The sequence below is a fragment of the Parasteatoda tepidariorum genome, chromosome 2 (genome assembly GCF_043381705.1).
Source record: "Parasteatoda tepidariorum isolate YZ-2023 chromosome 2, CAS_Ptep_4.0, whole genome shotgun sequence".
Lineage (NCBI taxonomy): Eukaryota > Metazoa > Arthropoda > Arachnida > Araneae > Theridiidae > Parasteatoda > Parasteatoda tepidariorum.
Genome location: NC_092205.1, coordinates 88,572,247 through 88,594,412, shown reverse-complemented (window position 1 = coordinate 88,594,412; position 22,166 = coordinate 88,572,247). Strand labels below are relative to the sequence as shown.

The 22,166-nt window shown below is 27.5% G+C and overlaps 1 protein-coding gene across 2 annotated transcripts in view; it reads left to right on the top strand.

The window, feature by feature from the left end:
* Window positions 1-19,740, top strand: part of LOC107452913 (RCC1-like G exchanging factor-like protein) — a 31,100-nt gene extending 11,360 nt beyond the window's left edge. For both annotated transcript variants that reach the window (XM_043052730.2, XM_043052731.2), the window contains exons 6-12: window positions 1,766-1,850; window positions 3,218-3,328; window positions 4,099-4,169; window positions 7,200-7,284; window positions 10,825-10,998; window positions 13,782-13,870; window positions 19,479-19,740. In XM_043052730.2, the coding sequence (XP_042908664.1) occupies window positions 1,766-1,850; window positions 3,218-3,328; window positions 4,099-4,169; window positions 7,200-7,284; window positions 10,825-10,998; window positions 13,782-13,870; window positions 19,479-19,556 (693 nt within the window). In that variant the 3' untranslated portion in view covers window positions 19,557-19,740. The remainder of the gene's footprint in view (window positions 1-1,765; window positions 1,851-3,217; window positions 3,329-4,098; window positions 4,170-7,199; window positions 7,285-10,824; window positions 10,999-13,781; window positions 13,871-19,478) is intronic.
* The last annotated feature ends 2,426 nt before the right edge of the window (window positions 19,741-22,166 follow it).

Below are 22,166 nucleotides of genomic sequence, written 5' to 3'. Positions count from 1 at the left end.
GTCATTACAATACAGTAATTTACATGTTTACTTGCTTTTTGATGCTCCTAAAAAGTGTTATACTATTTAATTATTTCTTTTTAATTAAGTATAACCTGTCATTGGAGAGCAGAAGTATTTTTTCCTCTTCAGTGTATAAATTAAACCATTTTATCTAATTTTTCTGATTCTCTAAATTCAAAATTCATTATGTAAGTTTTTCAATACTATTGCTTTAATGAAAATATAAAAGGAAGCTTATAATATTTGTATAAAAACATCAGTATATATCATATATATTATTTGTATAAAAACATCAGTATAAATAAAACCTATTATTCAAAAAAAAAAAAAAGAAATAATGCAAGTTTTCTTTTCAAAGCATGTATCAAAACAGAAATAAATGAAAATCAAATCATAAAGCGATTCCATTAATAAGTCTTAACCAGCCGTCAATGATGTAAAGGAGATGATACCTATGTGTTTAAAGGATTCTTTTCTAGTTAAAGTAATAACTACGGTAAAAAAAGAAGCCGGAATTTACCAATCAAGAACTGGTCGCAATTGTTTGGACTAACTTTTTTCAGAAGCTTGTATATTGGATTGGCTTTGTATATTTCAATAATTATACAGTACAGAACCCGTTATCCGGAAATCAGAAAACCGGAAAACCGAAACGAAATTCGATAAATTTCCCCGCCATTTTAAAAAAAAAATTTTTTTTTTCCTCTTAAGATTTTAGGATTTTTCTTTCTTTTTTGAAAAATGTTTACCTTACCATCATTTTGGAAATAATTATTAGTGTGTTACTTCATCATTTTTCTTCTTTTTAAGATTATTTCCAAATATTTTTTCTTTAGTTGGGTTTAACAATAAAAAAACGGCTTTTTGTAGCTATTCAGAAAACCGGAAAAATCAGTTAGCCGGAATAGCGATGGTCCCGATCGTTCCGGATAATCGGTTCCCTACTGTATTTGAACAAAGTATTTTTGATCACCATTTCTTATTATTTTATTTTATATCCTTCAATTGTTTACATTTTGATTTTATGTCTTAATTTATAAAACTACTTGCTTTATTTTTCAAACTTTCAGTATGAGCCAGGATGGTTCAGGGGATAGAGCGTTTACCTTCCAATGAGGTGAACCATGTTCGAATCGCAGCGATGAAGGTCAATATGAGTTCCGCATTTGGCTGGCACTGACCACAGTGCTAACGTAAAATATCCTTAGTGGTAGACGAATCATGTGTTAGAGACCCCTTGCAGTCAGGCTAACCGTGGGAGGTTGTCGTAGTTTCTCTCTCTGTGTAACGCAAATGCGGGTTAGTTTCATCAAAAAAATCCTCCACAAAGGCAAATTTCTCACAGTACTAGATCCAGGAGTTCCCTTGTCTTCTGGATTGGTTTCAAAATTACAAGGCTACGTAGTTGAACATTAATAGTCATAAACCAAAAAAAAATTGGGTCGGCAGTTCAATGGCGGTTATAAAATGAAACAAAACTTTCAGTATTAATGTCTTTTGAGTTTGGCTCAGTATTGCATGCTATTATAAGCCTAGCTTTTGTGTTATTAAACACTGCATATAATCCAATAATTTGTTTTGATGCTCTAAAAAATTTCATTCTAACTTTTGTGATATTTTATTATAATAAAATATGCTTTAAAAATATTTTCACTGAAGAAAAAAAATTACTTAAATCTTATTGCCCATTAGGTTCATGTTATTGTAAGACATTTCTCTCTTGTTTTTTAAAAAAAGCTAACTATTTTTTTTTTTTTTATAGGTTGTATGTGGTCAGGATCACACACTACTTCTGTCAACTTCTGGAAAAGTGTACAGTTTTGGTTGGGGTGCTGACGGCCAAACCGGTAAAAACTCATTTTAAATAGCACTTTTTTCACCTATGATTACACTAATAATATTTATGTACAGTGTCAAAATAAAAAATATAGAATAGCGGAATAACTTTTGAATAAGTGTTAGTTAGATCTTAGGGATTCGAGGGCCTAACCTTAAATATGTTTATTGATTAGTGCAGACAAAATTTAAAATTATAAAATATTATGCAAAACAAACTTTCTCTGGGTTAAAAAATCTTTTTTTTTTCCCCAACAGATTTGTACAGTATCAAAATAAAAGATAGAATCGTTTAATGACTTTTGAAGAAGTGTACTGATTTTCATTTAGTTAGATCTTTTCTTAGTGAGTCGTGGGCTTGACATTAAATATGTTAATTGATCAGTGCAGACAAAATTTAAAATTATGAAATATTATGCAAAACAAACTTTCTCTGGGTAAACAGGTCTTTTTTTTCTCCCCAGCAGATTTGTACAGTGTCAAAATAAAAAATAGAATCGTTTAATAACTTTCAAATAAGTGTTCTGATTTTCATTTAGTTAAATCTTATCTTAGTGATTCAAGGGCCTGACATTAAATATGTTAGTTGATCAGTGCAGACAAAATTTAAAATTATGAAATATTATGCAAAAACAAACTTTATCTGGGTAAACAAATCTTCTTTTTCCAACAGATTTGAATTCTTGACCCTTAAAATATGTGAAAAATATTATTCCAATAGTTTTGACAGGGGAGCATGTTTATATCCATTAACCCACTGACGGTTCTGTGCGTAAAAAGTCACACTTTAACCTGCAGTCTTCTCCGCAAAGCAAACTGGTTTTTGCATGTTAATAGATAAGAAAATATTGTATAGGGGACAAACATTCTCTCAATTTTGCCCATTTGCTAAACCAACCAGTGGTTTAATATTGATTTTACTTTTTGCACATTTCATCAAATTATGCCCATATTAATTTATCATCTTCAAACTATCTGCTCATAGCTGGAAATTTTTATTTATTCTAAGATAATTCCATGTAAAAAAAATATTTTTATAAATGATTAACTTAATAATTATTTTTTTATTGTTTAATTTAATAATGGCCAAAAAAATAAAATTGTGAGGCTTGTAATTTTTTTACCTCAATATAAACTAAGTCATTTTAAAGTAATAATTTTTATTGACAATATTCAGAATTTGGAAAATATCAGCTGATTAGTTTCTAAGCATTGAAGTTATAGAGAAGTCCTATTTTTAAATTTTCATTTTTAAAAATCTATGATACTGCCTATTGGCCTCATCTAAGTTTGTGTTTATAAAAATCACTATTAATGGTGTTTTTTGTAATTATTGTCACACTTGTATTGTAAATATTGTTTAAATGTTTTATTTAAGGTCTGGGTAATTATAACAACCAATTCACTCCCGCCATGTTGAAAGGAGATATTGAGGGGGAAAAAATAGTACAGCTCTCCTGTGCAGCTGATTGTGTTTTAGCAGTTTCAAGTATGACTTCTATTCTACTTCTATTATCAAACTCAAAGCAACACTTTAATCCAATTAATTGAAATTTGCTTTTCTAAATATTTTTAAATGCTAATAAACTATCCAGTAAAATTTGACTAATTTGAAATTTATTTTGTTGTAATAATTTAAAACAGTATTGTTTTTATTACTGATTCAGTATTTATCTATTAACATATGCTTGGAATACATAACTTGCTAAAAATTTGTAATGAGAAATAAATTTTTAGGATTTTTCGTGTATTGTTCAATATGCATTATTATTTTACTATACCAGTTATTTTTACACAACAGTTCAAAACTACAGTTCTTTCTGTTTCTTCATGTACAGTGTGTTGTTCTTTCTTTTTTTCGTTCTTTTTTAATTCCAGGTTTACCTGGAATACAGAACTTGCTAAAAACCTATAATGAGAAATAAATTTTTAGGATTTTTCTTGTATTATTCAAAATACATTATTATTTTATTATGCCAGTTATTTTTACTACAGTTCTTTCTGTTTCTTTATGTACAGTATGTTGTTCTTTCTTTTTTCCCATCTTTTTTAATTCCAGGTTTACTTGGAATACAGAACTTGCTAAAAACCTATAATGAGAAATAAATTTTTGGGATTTTTCTTGTATTATTAAATATACATTATTGTTTTATTATACCAGTTATTTTTACACAACAGTTCAAAGCCACAGTTCTTTCTGTTTCTTTATTTAACAATTTTTTGTTCTTTATTTCCTTTTTTTTTCTTTTCTGATTCCAGGTAAAGGAGATGTCTTTGGATGGGGAAATTCTGAATATCGACAGTTAAATTTAGCTACTGAAAAACAACAGGTTTGAACTAAAATTTTCTGAAAAAATATGCATATTTAATTAAAAAAAATGTATCATAGCCTTTTTTTTTCTGTTTTAAATTGCATTAGATATTTTTATATGCTAATCTATATTGTATTTAAAAATTGATTTTCATGTATTGTCATCATCTTCAATATTTTTAAATTAAAGTTGAGTCGACTCCAAACTTTTTCCAATATTTAGCCCTTGCCTTTCAATTGGGTACTTGCACTCCAAGAAAAAGAAGGCAACCATGTGACCTATGACTAGCTAATCTTTATCAGCAATACGGAGTATTAAAGTTGAGCTAAGTTTCTCTACATACTTATTTAAAATGTTAATTAACATTAAGTTAATTGAATACAGAGCCGCATAGCACATAAAATTTTTTGAAAAATAATTCTTTCTAGTCTACTTCTTTTACTTCTTTTTTGTTTATTCTTTTATTTATTATTTGTTTATATATTTTATTGTAACCGTGATATATATTTTTGTTTTGTGTACCTGGCAACTTCGATGCATAATAAGTTTATGTTCTACATGACTTCCTGCCTGTCTTTGTGTAAATTTATAGTTATAGAATTGAAATCTTTGTGAAAGAATATAAGCTGTGTTACTTAAGAGAATTGGTACCTAAAAGGTTTGACCTACTAGAAGTCGAAAGGAAAGAACAGTTGCTAATGTAAACTAATACTACATTTCAACAACCAATCAGGATTGAGATACCCACACTACGTCACTTGCAGGTATCCCATTTACACCTACAGCTTTTCTAACCTTGTTTTCTTGGTTATTTGATTCCACAAGATTTAGTTTCAGCGATTCTCCAAACTATTAGGCCAACACACTTTAAATGTTTCATTCTCTCAGTGTCATTTGCTGTATTATGCATGGTTCTCACTCTCTTGACTTTTTGGTAATTCTGACCAAGCTTCTAATTATACATTTTGTTTTTATTAACCTTTTTATTAATTTGGTAGTGAGATTACAAATCTTTGATCCATAAGTAAGCGTTAGTAAAACACTGTGATTGAGATTTATTTTTTTTCTTTGAGTAGTGTATTATGTATTCGGTATATTACTATTTTTACCAAATGGTTTTGATTTTCTTGTTAAATTTTTGCTAGTTATTTTTTTTGACAGCTGTAAAAAAAATCTCATTCTAAATAAATCTAAGAGTGCTTAAAGCATTTATCATGTTGGAGTCTGTCATTCTGGTCCACTTGTTGAATCAAGCAAGAAGTTAATAGAATGAAAATTATAAATAAATAACATGATCAATGAAAGTGATTTAACAAAACATCAAAAGAATCAATTAATAAATCAAAGAATAACAAACTGTGAGAAAAAACTAATCTATTATAGGATAATCAATTCAATGAATGAACTGAAAGACAAATCAGCAAACTAATGAGTTAAATCAGTTATTTAATCTTCTATGAATCAGTCAGTTGTTCAATGTTCTTTGAATACAAGAATTCATAAATCAACAAGGTGCAGTATATTTCTGAATGTAAACCTAATTGTGTATAAGCTGAGAGTATGCTTTTTCTTGGAAAATTCATACAGAGTTCAAAACATGTAAGCCGACGTAAAAAAAATTACATGTTATCTTTGTGGTAACTTTCACCTCCCTTTTCTTTTGGTCAAACCAGCCATCTTAATTCTTTTGTTTGCCTCTGTTCAAAAATAAGAAGATCATTGATAGTATTACTGATTCTTTTCCTCCTAGTTTTAATTTTCCTCGTCTCCTTAAGAGGAAGCCATACCTCAGAAGAAAATTTTCGTCGGAAATTCTCTTTCATTATTAATTTAAAATTTAAAGTGTAGAAAAAGTTAGTTCAGACAAACCTAGAGTAAGTCCATAAATTTTCAAATAATAAATCGAAAATTTCAAAATATACAAATGAAAATAAATGACTCTATTGGAGATGATAACTTAGGATTAGGCAACAAAAAATACAATTCTAATAATTTGTTTGCATTTTAATATTCTGAAGTATTTTTTTTCAGCGATTGAAACTTCATGACTTATTCTAGGTTTGCCTGAACTTACTTTTTCTTTCTTTTAAATTAGTAATAAAGGAGTAAGAAAATTTACTACAAAAATTTTCTTCTGAGGTATGGTGTCCTCGTAAGCTAACTTATAGTGGCATCATCGTTTGCAAAAAGATTAAGTAACTCAGATCCCAATAGTAAAAGCTATCTGAATTCTGAAGCTATAATTTTTTACTTTTACTGTTTGCTGTTTTATGAGAAAAAATAAACGTGTAAAAGCAATTCTAATTTTAAAAAAATTATCCTTTTCTTTTATCATTTTAAGGAATTTCGCTTTATATATTTATATATTTTTGTACATTCAATTTGATTTGGATGGAAAAGTATTTTTGTTGGTGATGTTCGTGTGTGATTTTGCAAATTTTGTGGATTCGATTATAAACAAAACTCCACTTTATCTTTGAACATTTTTTAAAATTCTGGACCTACATTCAGTATGGTATCGTTCAGTCATAATATACAGTAGTTGATTCTTATTCTTTGATTTGTTGTCCTACGCCCCTCTCATTCACTAATTAGAGTTTACCAATTCATTTATTTATTTTCTTATCGATTACTCTGATTGATTCCCTGATTTATACTGCACCTAGGAATTATTTTAATGTATGTATTAGTTATGCATGTGATAAGATCACACTTTCACTGAAGGCAGTAAATAACTGAAGTAAAAATTTTATTTGAATTTTTTTCTTACCTCTGTAATTAGAATGCAACATTTCTGATACTTGCAGTTACTTCATATTTTTACCAGTAATTGTGAGCAAAAAGAAACTTCAGCGATCTACAATAACATTTATGTTATGTGTGCCTAATTAGTTCTAAAGAATGATTTTAAAATATCTAAATGAATTTTGTTATCAGTTGAATTAGTATTTGTTTTTATTATATTCTTTCTTTAAAGGATACTTTAAAAAAAAAATTGGCGTTGCTATGTTCACTATTAATTGGGTTTGTTTGTTTTTTCCCTTCCAGATAAATGTTCCTACTTACCTGAATCTAAATCTGGGCAAAATTACTCAAGTTGCATCAGGCGGGACTATATGTGCTGTTGTGAATGGTAATTATTAAAAAAAAATTTTGAAATCCCTTATCGCAATTTATAACACTAACATTGTGCGTAGCATTTGTAAAAAGTGCTTAAAGGTGCTTATTTTTGATTTTCGTTATTTAAAAGCCCTTTAAGGAGCTTTTTTCATTAGGTGGCTTTAAAAAGTACTTAATTTTCTCTTTTCGAAAATGAGATTTTTTTTCTTTACCATGTCGATTTTCGCCAAGTATTATGAAAAAGCATGCTTTTCACATTGCTCTATTCAACGTTTTCACAATTCATTGAACTACAATCTATTCACCAGTACCATCGGTCCGTAGCGTAGGAAAGCGTCAATCATTTTGCATTTTTGATGAAATACTTGCGACTCCGTATGTGCATTGACTGAGCTGAGTTCAGTGAGATTATTGCACTCTCATGTGCAACTCTGCTGCATTTTGCAAGATATTCTCAATTTCAGACTTTATTTTCCACTCTCTGATATTGAACCGAAAAATCTCTTGATCATTTTATAATGGCTAACATAATCAAGAAAAGAGTTATTTGCCAGAAACTAGTTATTTTATTATAATCATTTAAAGTCTAAGAAAATTATTTTGTACATTGTTAATGTATATAGTGCTTGAAAATATTTTTGAGTGCTTAAAAAGTACTTTAAAGGTGGTTATTTTTTGTGGAAAGATTTGGCTATGCACCCTGACTAAGGATTGTGTAGAGCCGTGATGGCTCAAGGAATAGAGCGTTGGCCTTCCAATGAGGGGAACCAGGTTCGAATTCCAGCGATGGCTGGTCAATATGAATTCCACATCCCGTTTGCACCGACCACAGTGCTGACATAAAATATCCTCAGTGGTAGACAGAGCATGGGTTAAAGTCTCCTTGCCGTCAAATTAACCGTGGGATGTTTTCGTGGTTTTCCTTGCCTTGTAACGCAAATGCAGGTTAGTTCCATCAGAAAGTCATCCTAGAAGGCAAATTTCTCCCAATGCTTGATATCTACGAGTTCTCTTGTCTTCTGGATTGAGCTCAAAATTACAAGGCTTCAGAGTTGGAACATTAGTAGGCATAAACCCAAAGAATTGAGTCAGTTGTTCAACAGCGGTGATAATATAAAATAAAAAATAAGTATTGTGTGTTTATTTGAAGTTGATAATATGTTGTGAAATAACAATATTTTTCAAATATTACATTAATATTTTGAAAAGGGTTTTCACAATACATCCTGAATAAAATGTCTTACGATCAATATCCAGTGTGATAATTGTGATTTAGTGTTTGACAATTGCCTGTGATAATATTGTGGTTATTGTCTATAATGATTAATATCAATTACAATTATGTCACAAGTATTATCATTATGATGATTTCCAGTTCCTGTAATTTAATTATTGAATTCATTCCAATATGAATATCGCATTTTGATAAATTTCGTTTGGGTAAATGGAGGTATTGATTAACATAAAAATGAAACAATTTAATTAAAAGCATAAACTATCACAATATTTTCTAAAACATTGATCAGATGTTATCTTTGTGATATTAAAATTCCTTCTCCCCATCACTAATATTCCTATGTGAAATTTTGCTAAAAATTTTTTGTTGGAAATTTTTGTCTACAAGTGAAATTTTTCTTATAAATAAATTTTAAGAAAAAAAATTATGATTCCAATAATTTTTTTAAAATTAAAATGGTTTATTTTTATAAGTTTCATAGTCTTAAAAAAAGTATGTGTCATTTTAAATTTTCAGATAAAATTACTTTTTTTATTCTAACTCATTTCAGTTAGCTTATAAAAATACTGGACCAGAGAGATGCAAAATTTTTTGGAGTTGACCAATTTGACTCTAAAATTTAAAAAATAGTATGCAAATTTTTTTAAACTGCAGGCACTGAACTTATTGTTCTTTCGTTATGGAAGGTGCCGGAATTGTTTCTTATTTGGCGTTGCCTGGTAAGCGACTATTGGGAGACTTTTCTGTTCTAGCGATGTTTTTTTAATCATAATTTAAGTTGAAAACCTGCAGCCTGTGGGAGCTTCTGAACACACTGTATTTTTTTTCTTCAAAAATAAAAAGTTTTGAGAATTTTGAATTGCAAGTTTGAGTCATGACTTATTAATTCGTTCAATTTGCACAGATTGCATTGTAAGTTTATTTCGTTTCCCTATCATCTTCTCAATGGTTATTGCTACAAAGTTGCGCATGATTTTAAGAAACCCAATTTCTAATACGATATTACGTAATATTGCAATAATTTGAGTTGTAGTACCTTTTTACAATATATATATGCATACATATATTTTCTAAATCAATTATTAATTAAACTGAAATTTTTTTAGAAAAGGTATGTATTCTTTTAATAGAAAAGTATTTTTTTTTAATAAACTCTAGTCATTAAAAATATTTAATTTTCTGCAAATATACAAATTTTTTTTATTTAAAAAATTAGTGCTGGAACACTAACGTTTATATAAAAACTATCATATTTGCCACCAACTTGACTAAATGGATCATAGTATATAACGATAAAGTAATTTAATAAAATTTAGTCATATTTTTGAGTAATTTTTGTTCTTATTTAGGCAACTATTTTCATAGTTTTTGTCAATTATTTTCATGCTTTAGGTTACTAAAAGCAACTATTATGTTAATTTTTTACTGTGTAAACCCTGCAATAGGATAATCCATTCCGATCTTCTAATCCAGGGATGGGCAAACTATGGCCCGCGGGCCAACTGTGGCCCTCTGGAAGATTTTATCCGGCCCGCGGATAGAATTTTTATTTGCCGATCAGTGGCAAATATAAATAATATACATCCATTTTCTTGTCGACTATGTTTAAAATTATTTCTGTTTTTCCTTTTTCAACAAAGTACTGATGAAGTTTTTGCTTTCTCTATTTTTGTTCTACAAAACATAAATTGATGGAATTCAATTGGTAAAATGTTGAAAGCAGAAGTTCTTTATTGAATAGCCATAGATTGGCTCCAACTAGCGCTTGTCTCTCTCGAGGAGCTGACTTATGGAATCTAATATAGGTAAATTGCACTTCACATTTGGCAGACTGCGCATTTTACGCTCCAAAGAGCGGACAATCTAACAATCATTTGAAGCAGTCGTTTCTAAATATTCCAAAGTTTTACAAATCATTACCAAAAGCTAGTTTCCGAAATTTAATATTTCATGCTCAGAAAATCAGTGCATGTTTGCTTAATCTTATATATGTGAGCAAGAGTTTTCAACTATGAACCTTAGAAAAAATCATTTCAGAAGTAAACTAACAGCAAAGCATTTAGCTTTGTTCCTTAAAATAAGCACATCTCACTTCCAACCTTATTGTAAGGAACTTTTAAAAATGAAATTGCAATTTCCTTCATCTTACTAAATATTTAAATTAAAACTTGCATATCACCCTTTTTTTCTTAAATTTTGAAGTTTTTACTTGGCCCACCAAAAATTTTTTCTTGATTTTTGGCCCCTCGACCAAAAAAGTTTGCCCATCCCTGTTCTAATCAATCAGTAACATGTCATTATGTTTGATTTATTTAGAGAAAGGAAATGTCCATGTTTGGGGTTACGGCATTTTGGGACAAGGTCCAAATGTCTCTTCGTCAAAGATTCCAACTTTGCTACCTCAACCATTGTTTGGTGCAAATGAATTCAACTCCGATGTGAAAGTGAAGCAGATTGTTTGTGGGCTGAATCATTTTGCTGCTCTTACAAGTTTGTGAAGATTGTTTGTTACTATTAGTTAACATTGTTTATTTGATTTTAATTATTAACATGCTTTAAACTTACAGTTTTAATCATTTGATTTATCCCCGTCAGGACTAGGAAAAGAAGCGCTTGCCCAGAGACCCGCACGTTTTAAGTTTGTACACAATTACAAGATGTAATTCAATGTACCATATTAAGATCATGTCTATGTGCTCTTGGGCCACTAAAATTGAAAATGTGTGTTTCCATGGGACTTGAAGGAATCAAGATCATGATCATGTTAATGTGATCACTGTCATGAAAGTGTAAAATTTAAAATGTGGTTTAAATCTCTTGAATTTCCAAAAAAAAAAAAAAAAAATTTTTTTTTTTATTTAAANTTTTAAATTTTTAAAAAAAAATTTTTTTTTTTATTTAAATTACTTTTTTTAAAAGCAAATTCTCAATTTAAATTTAAAATATCTTTTAATTTTTAAAAATACAATTTAATATTATATGTAATTTATGTAATTCTCTTATATATATTTTTAAAATTCTAAAATCAATAACATAGAATTTTTTTTGTAGAGANCAATTACAAGATGTAATTCAATGTACCATATTAAGATCATGTCTATGTGCTCTTGGGCCACTAAAATTGAAAATGTGTGTTTCCATGGGACTTGAAGGAATCAAGATCATGATCATGTTGATGTGATCACTGTCCAGAAAGTGTTAAATTATGATTTAAATTGTGGTTTAAATTTCTTGAATTTCCAAAAAAAAAAAAAATCTTTTATTTAAATTACTTTTTTTAAAAGCAAATTCTCAATTTAAATTTAGAATATCTTTTAATTTTTAAAAATACAATTTAATATTATATGTAATTTTTGTAATTCTCTTATATATTTTTTTAAAATTCTAAAATCAATGACATTGAATTTTTTTTGTAGAGAATTATGCATGAGTAGGTAATTATTATGTATGTAAATTATAGTTAAATGTTCAAAGCAGACTTATAAATAAGGAGATTAAACGTGTATAAAAGTGATGTAAAACTTTTAAATTGTAAGTTTTCATAATTTTAGCTTGTAAAATAATTAGCAGTCTTATAAACATTCTTCCATCATACCCATTTAGTTTTATGTTTATTTAAATATATGTTTTTTTAAGCTTATTAAGCATGTAGTTTGTGTAAATAAATAATAAAAAAATACTAATTTTGAGAAGAGTATTTTAGAGTAAATGATTTTTTTATGTTCCCTCATCTAAATTATTTTATTCTTAATTTTTTTAATTTAACTGGCAAATAAAGCCTAAGGGTTTTGTGCTTGAATGAAAATAGCTTAGATTGTATTTATTCAGGGATAAGTTTTTAATAATTATAATACATATAATTTTAAGCATTTTAGTAATAATATTGTTTTTAAATAATACTAAGCATTATTAATTCATTTTATCAGAGCTTTGATTTAATAAAAAAGTATAATTCAAACAAGAAAATTTCGATTTTTATTTTTATATTCTTAACCAAATTATGATTGTTGCCAACCCTGCTTTAATTATTGATTTTGCGATATTCATATAAATTTTTTCTGCCAATCCTGTTTTTCAAAATTATGTATCTTATTTACTTCTGTTCATGTTAAAATGTGCGCATCTTTCTACGTAAATTAGCAATTGAAGGAGCTTATTATTTTAGATTGGAACTTTGTCTTCATTTAATTGTGAACAAAATATTTGTTTTACACTTGGAAAATAAATTCACTTTTATTTGGCAGATTGTTTAAGAATTGTCAGAAGTAATTTTTTTACAGCATCATTTTAATTTGTGATTATCAGAAACTGAAAGGCGAGAAAATGTATAATCTATAAAATAAATAATCTAGAATCTAAATAATCTAGATAAACCTTATACCATTAAAAGCAAATTAGTGATAATTAAACCTAATCCTTATATATTTAATCCGCAGTAACCTTTTGCATGTTGTATAATTGTTTATTTCAGGGTTACTAATAAAAAAAAAAATAATATTTAAATACAGTAAAATTTTTTGTGAATGACCACTCTCCGTTCCACAGTAAAATAGTCGTTGATGGAGGTTGGTCATTCTTAAAGGTAACCTCTATTGACATCAAAATTGTTATGAAAAGCGCACGATTTTTTGCAAACGATTTTATTTAAAGTCAGTGTCATTTTCTTGGTGCTGATGCCACTTCTGTTAGCGTCATGAAAAGACAGATCTATGAATAAAATCTAGCATTTATAAAAATGATCCCAACTGATATAATTATGTGTAAAAACAAATTTACCAATTATGAATGATAAAGTTATTTTAAATTAATAAATAATTATGTTTTTTGTTGAAGTTAGTTTTATATCTTAAAAATTAGTTAACTTTAAAAGATGAGAAGATGTTTTTTTCTTTTCTTATTAAACTTTCAACTCTGAAAGTAAATCATTGATATCATCGTCTTTAGTGCATTCTGACTGCAACGTGAGGTTGTATCGTCAAAAAGAGCTCTCTAAATTAGAGTCTCACTCAAGTATTTTGAATAGATTTTAATCTACTTATTTTTTGTTTTGATATTTTTTAATGTCTTCTTATTTGACTTTTTCCACATTTGACTTAGATGTTTGCCCGCTCGTTGGGAGAGGTTTTAATAGTCTCTCCTAAAGTTTTTCTTCAACACAAAGTTTACGGAAAAAATTCTTGCATCCCAAAAAGGGTCGTAAATGCAGATGGTCTTTCTTGGAGGTTTAACTGTACTAATATTGCAAGTTGATAATCTTTTTCTTATATGTTTAGATCATCACCATTTGTTTATGTGGGGAAAGAATAGGAGCGATTGTCTTGGGCTTGGAAAGAATAGCGGAGATCAGTTTTTTCCTTATAAAGTAACTTTTTATTTCTACTTTTGAACTATTTATTAAGTAACTGCTATTTATTGTTCTTTTGCAACATTATTAGATTCTTATTATTAGGATAAGTTATTTTCTCAATCTATTAATTTTTGCCTCCTTAAGCACTGTTACTTGTTAAAATATTTATTTTCTTTATTTAATGGTACGTTTTGCTTAAATTATTCGAGAAGAGTTATAAAAAATGTGCATCATACTCATTTTGCACTTAAATAATGTTTTAAAAAAATAAATTTAGGTAAACTGTCATTAATGTCCCCAGCAAACATTTTTGAATTTTTTAAGTAATTTACTATATTATAAAAATGTGACAGAGATAAATTCGTACATACATACCTCCCAAGTGTCCTTTTTTTTTAACGAAGACTCCTGTATTTTTCGACTATCTTCTGTTTACCTGTATTATCTCAAATTTCTCTGTATTTATTGAAGAAACTAAAAAAAAAATTTTTTTTGTCAATAAAATATTCGCTGATGGAAAAAATATTTCTCTTACTCCTCAACAGATAGTGCTATTGTCAGTACTGCATTATGTTGAAGACTCCCCGTGTAATAAATGGTGACTGATGCACATTAAATCTGTCGAGTAACAAAGTCCTCCATGTTCCCATAACAAATCATACCTCTGGGGATACTGATCCAGGAGTTTCCTTGTCTTTTGGATTGGTTCAAAATTGCTACGGAGTTGAACATTATTAGTTGTAAACCCAAAATTGGGTTGGTTGTTCAACAACGGATATAAAATAGTTTAAGTAATTATAAATAATGGTTTAAAAAAATCTTCTATAGATTAAGATTTGTATGCACATTTTTTACTACACTAAGTGCTTATATTATTTCCAGTTTTGAATTTCTCTTTTTGACTTACATGATTATGCATGATCTATCAAAACTTTACTCGTAGCCTAAAAAATGTCGCTCGTAAAATCTATTCTATTATCAGAATATGTAACATATTCTGATATAGTAGGAATGTCTACTTGAATATTTATAATTGAATATTACAATTGTAGGCATATAATTATAAAATTCAGGTAAAATGTAATTACTGTCTCATGTCCCCAACAAACATTTTTGAATTTTTTAAGTAATTTACTATGCTATGAAAATGTGACAGAGATAAATTTATACATATTCTGATATACTATGTTTACTTGAATATTTATTATCTTAGAATAATTTGTATGTGGTCCCCATTTCTTTGTAATAATTGTCACAAGTATGAAAAATGCCAATAAAACACTATAGAAAGCTCTAATCGAATGAAATATAACTTCCATTTTATAAAACACACTCTTCACTACAGAACAGTAAAATTGTAATTTTGCACCAGTGCCATTTCTTATAGGGTCAATAAGCATAATTGTACCTTAAAAAATCTTTGGGTAACTTTATTGAATGTTTTGCCCCCAAATTTTTATTACAGAAATTGCAAACAAGTAGAAATGTTTGATTTGTATGAAACGTACTAACTTACTTTTATGAAATATGGATAGTTTAACTAAAGAAATGTAACAGTTTTTCATCTATTTGACAAAAACTATCATTTTGTAATAATAACTGTCCCTACCTGAAATGCTTTTAAAGGGGACAGTAATTACCAAAGAGTGTACAATTACTTTACTATTGGGGAAAACTTTTAATATGTTTGATTCATTTGGTTGTGTTTGATTACATATTTAGTTTCTATTTTTTTAGAATTCAAACAATAGTAAAAGAACGTTATAATCTGAAAATAGGAACTTTGTTTTGAAAAAAAGTTAAAATTTACTAACAAGTGTTTAAATAGTTATGAATGTATTTTTTTTTATTCAACTGCAGTTTGATTTATGAAATTAAAACGTTAACTTTTCAAAGTAAAATTTAAAATGAATTTTTCTCTCAAATGTTAACTGCATTTTTATTTTTATATATTTGTATGGAATTTTAGTTGACATTTTTGGTTTCATTTTTTACTCTTATTAAGAATTGAAAATCTTTGCATGATTGCTTTAAGTTTTAATTTTAACAACATTATTATCTAAATTTTGTAATTTTGATTTTTTGCCAGTGTTTATTAAAAAAATTTCTGTATAAATAAGACTGGTTACTTAATGATTGGTTATAATTAAAAAAAATTTTTTTTTTAAATGTATTTTAGAATTTGTAGTTTCAGTTTTAATTGCTCATTGATATTTTTTAATTTTAGATGAATTGTTTAAATATAGATGATTAAATGGTCAAAATAAAATTTCTAGCAGCGTAAAAAGCTAACTTAAATTTTACTGGACTGTTTAGAGAAGAAGTTTCATTGGTAGCTGGCACATGGTTTACAAAAAAGAAAATGTGACATTTTAAATGCCACTGAAGCCAATTTTCACCCATTTTTAAATTATGAACAATTTAGAGGAAACATATAAATAATATTTCAAAACAATATTTGTCATGTTCTTGAATTATTAAAGGGCAAATGGCCCCCTGGCAGAATCACGGTGACATTGTCGCAGAACGTTACAGAGTTCTTGCAGAAAAATTTTTCCTTCAGAAAGTAAAAAGAAAGTTTTCTTTTCTGCAAAAATTTTCGAAATTTTTTTTCTCTTAAATTATATTTAAAAAATGCATTTTTCATGCATCGGAGGGGATAGAAATGTTTAAAAAATATTTTTCCTCCACAATTATATTCAATAGATGCCTTTTTCACGCATCAGAGGGAAAGAAATGCCCGTGATTTTGTAAATTCTTATTTGGGAAAAATAAAAAATAAATTTTTTTTTTTTTTTAAATTTTTTTATTTCACGGATTTTTAATTTTTTTATTTATTAATTTTTTTATGCGATGATGACTTACGAAATGCGAAGAAAGAAATAATTAGTGTGTTCCCTCTTACAAAATAGGAGAATATTGCCCATGATATTAGAATAAAAAAATATTGCATAATCTTTTAAAAAAAATACCCACAATTATATCCAGATAGACTTTTTTTGTAAATACAACGTCTCTGTTACTTTGAATTTTAAAATTTAATGAATAACATGCATATTAATTATTATTAATAGTATCTTGCTGTAAGATATTAGTGCTAGAGAGATTTGTCGAAAAAGCCCCAAAAAATTCTGCCAGTGGCAAATGGTATTGTTAAGATAAAAATACATCTTAAAACCAAAAAAAAAAAAAATGTGTTTTTTCAGTTAATTTTCATTACTGTCCCCATACACAAAATCACATTTTAAAAGAAGAAACAAGGATTCTGGTTTTAAATTATGTATTTGCTAACAAAACCACTTATTGAAGATAATTTAAAAATAAGTGATAGAAAGATATTTATACAATGGAAAAGTAAAAAGTCTTATGAAAATGCTTAATATTTCTTCCTAATTTCAAATATAACCTATTTTCCCCAAAAAATATGATTTGAATTTTCAATGAAATATGATTTAAAATATTTACCTTCGTTTACTTAGTTATTTATTGATGTGTTTTTAAAGCGTTGAGTGAGGGGACAGTAATTACATTTTTACATGGAATTAATTACTAATTAAAACTGTCTCAAAATTTTTATTTATAAAGTTTTTTCATTACTGATCATTTGTTTGTAAACTTAAATGTATGGTTTTAATGTAAAAATTATCAAGTAAAATTTGAGAATTTTTTATAATTGTCTTTAGTTAGTGTGTTTGAGCAAATCATCCTATTATGTTGCTAAAATTGTATAAATTAATTAATTAAACCTAAGTTAATCTACTGAGGCTGCTTAATTTTAGTCTAAATTGTAAAAACAAATAGTGCATATTAGGTAATACTTGATATGATGAGGGCTAAAAAGGGGCACTAATATAATTTTTACTTAGACACATAATAAGTTTATAAACTTTTGGCAAATGTATAGAATTTACTTGAAAATTTATTAGAAGAGGTTCCAAATTCGTAAGATAAGGTTGATTTTTTACATAAATTTATACTTGTTATGATGTATAAGACAGTTGCATAATAATTTTGAGAGGAAAACTAAATGTAATGAAAACTACCTCAATATAGGTTTTAAATTGTAAGTTGAAATTATGAAAATTGAAAATGTAATTTAACCTACTACCGCTTTCAAATGTCTTCATTGACTATATGTCGTAGGCTAATTGTATTATCCAGATGTTTATGAATAACAACTATCTTTCTGTAATGTCCCAGGCTGATTGGAAAATTTTTCAATATTTTCTATTCATGCAGTTGTTTTAGAAGTTCAGGCAGCTCACAATAAGCCTAGATTAGTAAAGAATCATTATAAATAGTCTTAATAAAGGTTTATTGCAATTCGCCCATTTCTCGATTAGCAAAAAAAAATATATATATATTGGATGATTGTAGTTAGCCTAAAAATATTAGATAAAAAATACTGGAGACTCTTCCAATCAGCCTAGCATATTAGCCTAGCTCCACCCCCTGCTCACTTTGCTCACCAACCTCCGAAATTGCTTCTCTTTCATCCTTGTTTCCACTATAATGCTTTCGTTTTTAAAATATATAACAAGGTGCTTAGCGTTTTTAAAAAGTGCTTAATGGTGCTTATTTTTTATTTATATTTTTTAAAAGCGCTTAAAGGTCCTTTTTTTTATTTGTGGTTTGTAAAAAGTGCTTAATTTTCAATCTCAGAAAGAGGTTCTTTCTTAGTCGTGTCGATTGTTGTCATAAATGAAAAAAAAACATGATTTTCACAATTTTCTCTGCAATATTTATCAAAAACTAGTTATTTTATCTTGATTATGTAAAGTTTTTGAAAATGTTTTTGCATTTTGTTAATTTTATGTTTATAAATTAAGATCTTTAAACAATGGAAAAAAATTTAATTGCTGCATATATTCTAATTATATAATTTTTTTTTTGGAAAGTGATTAAAAATATTTTTTAAGTGCTTAAAAAGTGCTTAATTTTGTTGAAAAATCTGGTTACTCACCCTGTATAACTATTGCAGCTTAATGTAAGAATATTTTGTTAATGTGTTAAACACAAGGAAATAAACAATTGCTAAGCTTTGAGAAATAATGGTGTACTTAAGAAAGAAATTTAAAAAAATGCAGATTATGTGACTCAAGAGAAATAAATGAGAAGCTGACAGTAAAATTACATAAAAGCACTTAAATTTGCAATAACTTTTGAACAGATTGGTATTTTGAAACAAAATTTTCACTAAGTTCACAAACAAAAATATCTCTTTCTGCATCTCTAATTTCAACCCAATTTCAACAGGCCAAACCAAACATAGTGTTTTTTTCCCTTCCAGTTTAGCATTTAATAATTCTTGAACTAGTTGTTGAGTTTTTTTTCCATCGTACACTCTGCACATTTCCTGCAATCCTTCATAATTCTAAGTTTTATTGTTATGTGCAGCAGAACAAAATGTATTGTTAAGATGAACATGCAAAACAGCAGCTGCGGTCTTTACGATTTTTTAGTATAGAGAGATGGTTTAAAATGCATGGAATGATGTCGGAATTTAATTATCTGCAAATTTACTTTGAAAATGTTGTTTCACGCAAATGTTATGCTCTTTCAATTAAATTGATCATTTTTATTATTATCATGTTTAAGCTAATCTCATATTTATTAATTTTAGGTTCCGGTCCCGTCTGAAGTTTTGAAAGTTAGCTGTGGTGTTGATCATACAGCTGCTTTATGTAGATCTTTTATATAGCTGTAGAAAATTTTTTAAAAAAAATTTATCTATTTATTACTTTTTGTCATGTGATTTTTTACAAACTTATTCAGTGAAAACCTATTCTTTTGAATCGTGAATAATTGTATGTTGTAAAATATGCAGTACATAATTAAAATTGTGCTTAATTAATAAAAGAATATGCATCTTGAAACGAAAAAAATGATGTTTCTTTCTAAGAAATAAAATTTTTATTGTAAATACTGATATATTACAACAATATTAAATAGTCACAATGTAAATAAGTTACATAGTAATTGCATTCGCTCAATAAGTAAATTGTGTAACCATAATACGCTGAACTCTATAAATCTGCACAAAAATTCCCTCTTAAATCTGCACAGATTTTAGAATATAAGTAACAAACTAGTGGTTAATGTGAAATATCAAAAATAATATAATAAATAAAATGCATTATGCAATACAATTTGGAATAGTATTTTATTTTTAGCTAATAAAAATCTTTTTTTTTCTTCTTCTTTTTTTTTATTTTNTTTTTTTTTTTTTTTTTTTTTTTTTTTTTTTTTTTTTTTTTTTTTTTTTTTTTTTTTTTTTAGGTTTACGCAATTTTAAATAACATTTATCTTCTTTTTTTTTTGACTATCTGAGATATGTATAAAAAAAAAACTAGAAAAAAATTTAATTAAATATACAATAGTATACAATTGTTATTGATACTATGTATATTAAATATACATAGTATCAATAACAATTCAATTTGGTTTTTCTTTTAATATTTTAACCATCATCTCTATATATTTTAATATAAACTAAAAGTGCACTATTTAGGCAAATGTACAAAGGATGTATTACAAAGGATCTAAAATCTGCTAAGTTTATGAAGCTTTTGTACCCAAACAAAACAGATTTCAGAGAAATTGCAATGATTTAATGACGCATTTTATGCACCAATTATAAGAAAGAAATTACAAATTGTCCATCCAAAGATATGAAATAATTAAATTCTATTTTACTAAATTTAAAATTGAACAAAGCTTGAGAAGGGGTGTCTGAAAAACGAAACACCTTGAATACCAACACCTTGAAGCTCATATCTCTCTACTTCCCCATCACCACTATATGATTACTGAACTGTTTTTCACAAGGAATTCTCGTATTTTACTACTACTTAGCGATTTTCCATATTTAGACTATTTTCTCCTCATTTTGAAAAAAAAAGTTTTTTTTTTGTGTAACATTGTGTGTGAAATTTTTGAGTTTTTTTTAAAAAATATTTCTTTTTTGTTTTAAGTATAAGAACCACTAAAACTATTACTAATTGTATATCTGCGAATCCTTGCGGTATCGTACAAATTTTTTCAATTAGAGAATCAGCGGTCTTAAATTGTCCTCAAGTTTGGAGGCAATTTTGTCCTTAATTTTTATATTCTGGACTTCTAGCCTTGTATATGTTATATGAAACCGAGTATTTTCATTGCAGGTTAATATTTAGAGTCAATACAGCAGACAAAAAACAAATTTTAAAACTGGTTTTCTTGCTTGAACTTGTCAGATATGTGGCACCTCTGCATTTGTTGCATTTTGTACCATGAAAAAAACTGGTGTTGGTTGATCAATGTATGCCTGGATTTTACATTTTTTTGATAAAATTAAATTTCTTAAAAATGATCTAAAAATATTTCTTAGCAAAATTTGTTGTTTTCAGAAATTTTGATGCCTATTGCTTCAGGTTCAAATGAATCCAGCTATACAAAAAATTTACAAAGCGGCGGTGGTTCAGGTGATAGAGCACTCACCTTCCAATGAAGTGGCACAGGTTTGAATTCCAACGATGGCTGGTCGATAAAGGGTTGCCACAGGCTACTATTTTCGGCATGAGGTGACTATGGCAACTTTTTTTTTGCCTGAAAATGCTAAAAAAGCAACTATTTTCAGGAAAAGGAGACTATTGGGAGACTCCTAGCAATGTTTTTTTTTTAGCATAAATTGGGTTGAAAACCTGCGGCCCTCGGGGAGCTTCTGAACAAGATTTTTTTTTTTTTTTTTTTAAATGAAAAATTTTGAATTGCAAATTTGAGTCATCACTTTTCAATTTGCACAGATTCCATTGTAAGTTCATTTTGTTTCTTGATCGCGTTTTCAACTGTTATTGCTTCTAAATTTCGCATGATTAAAAAAAAAAAACAATTTGTAATACGATATTACAATGCGTGAATTTTGATTTTGAGTTATCACTTTTCACAATATATCTGTGAATATATATATTTTTATACATATATATTATTTGCTAAATCAACTATTGTTAAAAGGGAAAATTTTTTAGAAAAAGTATATTTTTTTAATGAAAAAGTATTCTTTTGAATGCCTTCTAGCAATTAAAAGTATTTAATTTTCTGCAAATATACAAATTTTTTGATATAAGAATTTAGTGCTAGAAATCCTAAAGGCTTATTTAAAAATTATATTCGCTACCAATTAGACTAAAAGGATCATGGTATATGATATTGAAGTCATTTAATCAAATTTTAGTAATATTATTAAAAAATTTTGTTCTTATTTTCGCAACTATTTTCATGCTTTAGGCTACTAAAAGCAACTATTTTGCAGTGGCGTATCTAGGGTATGGCA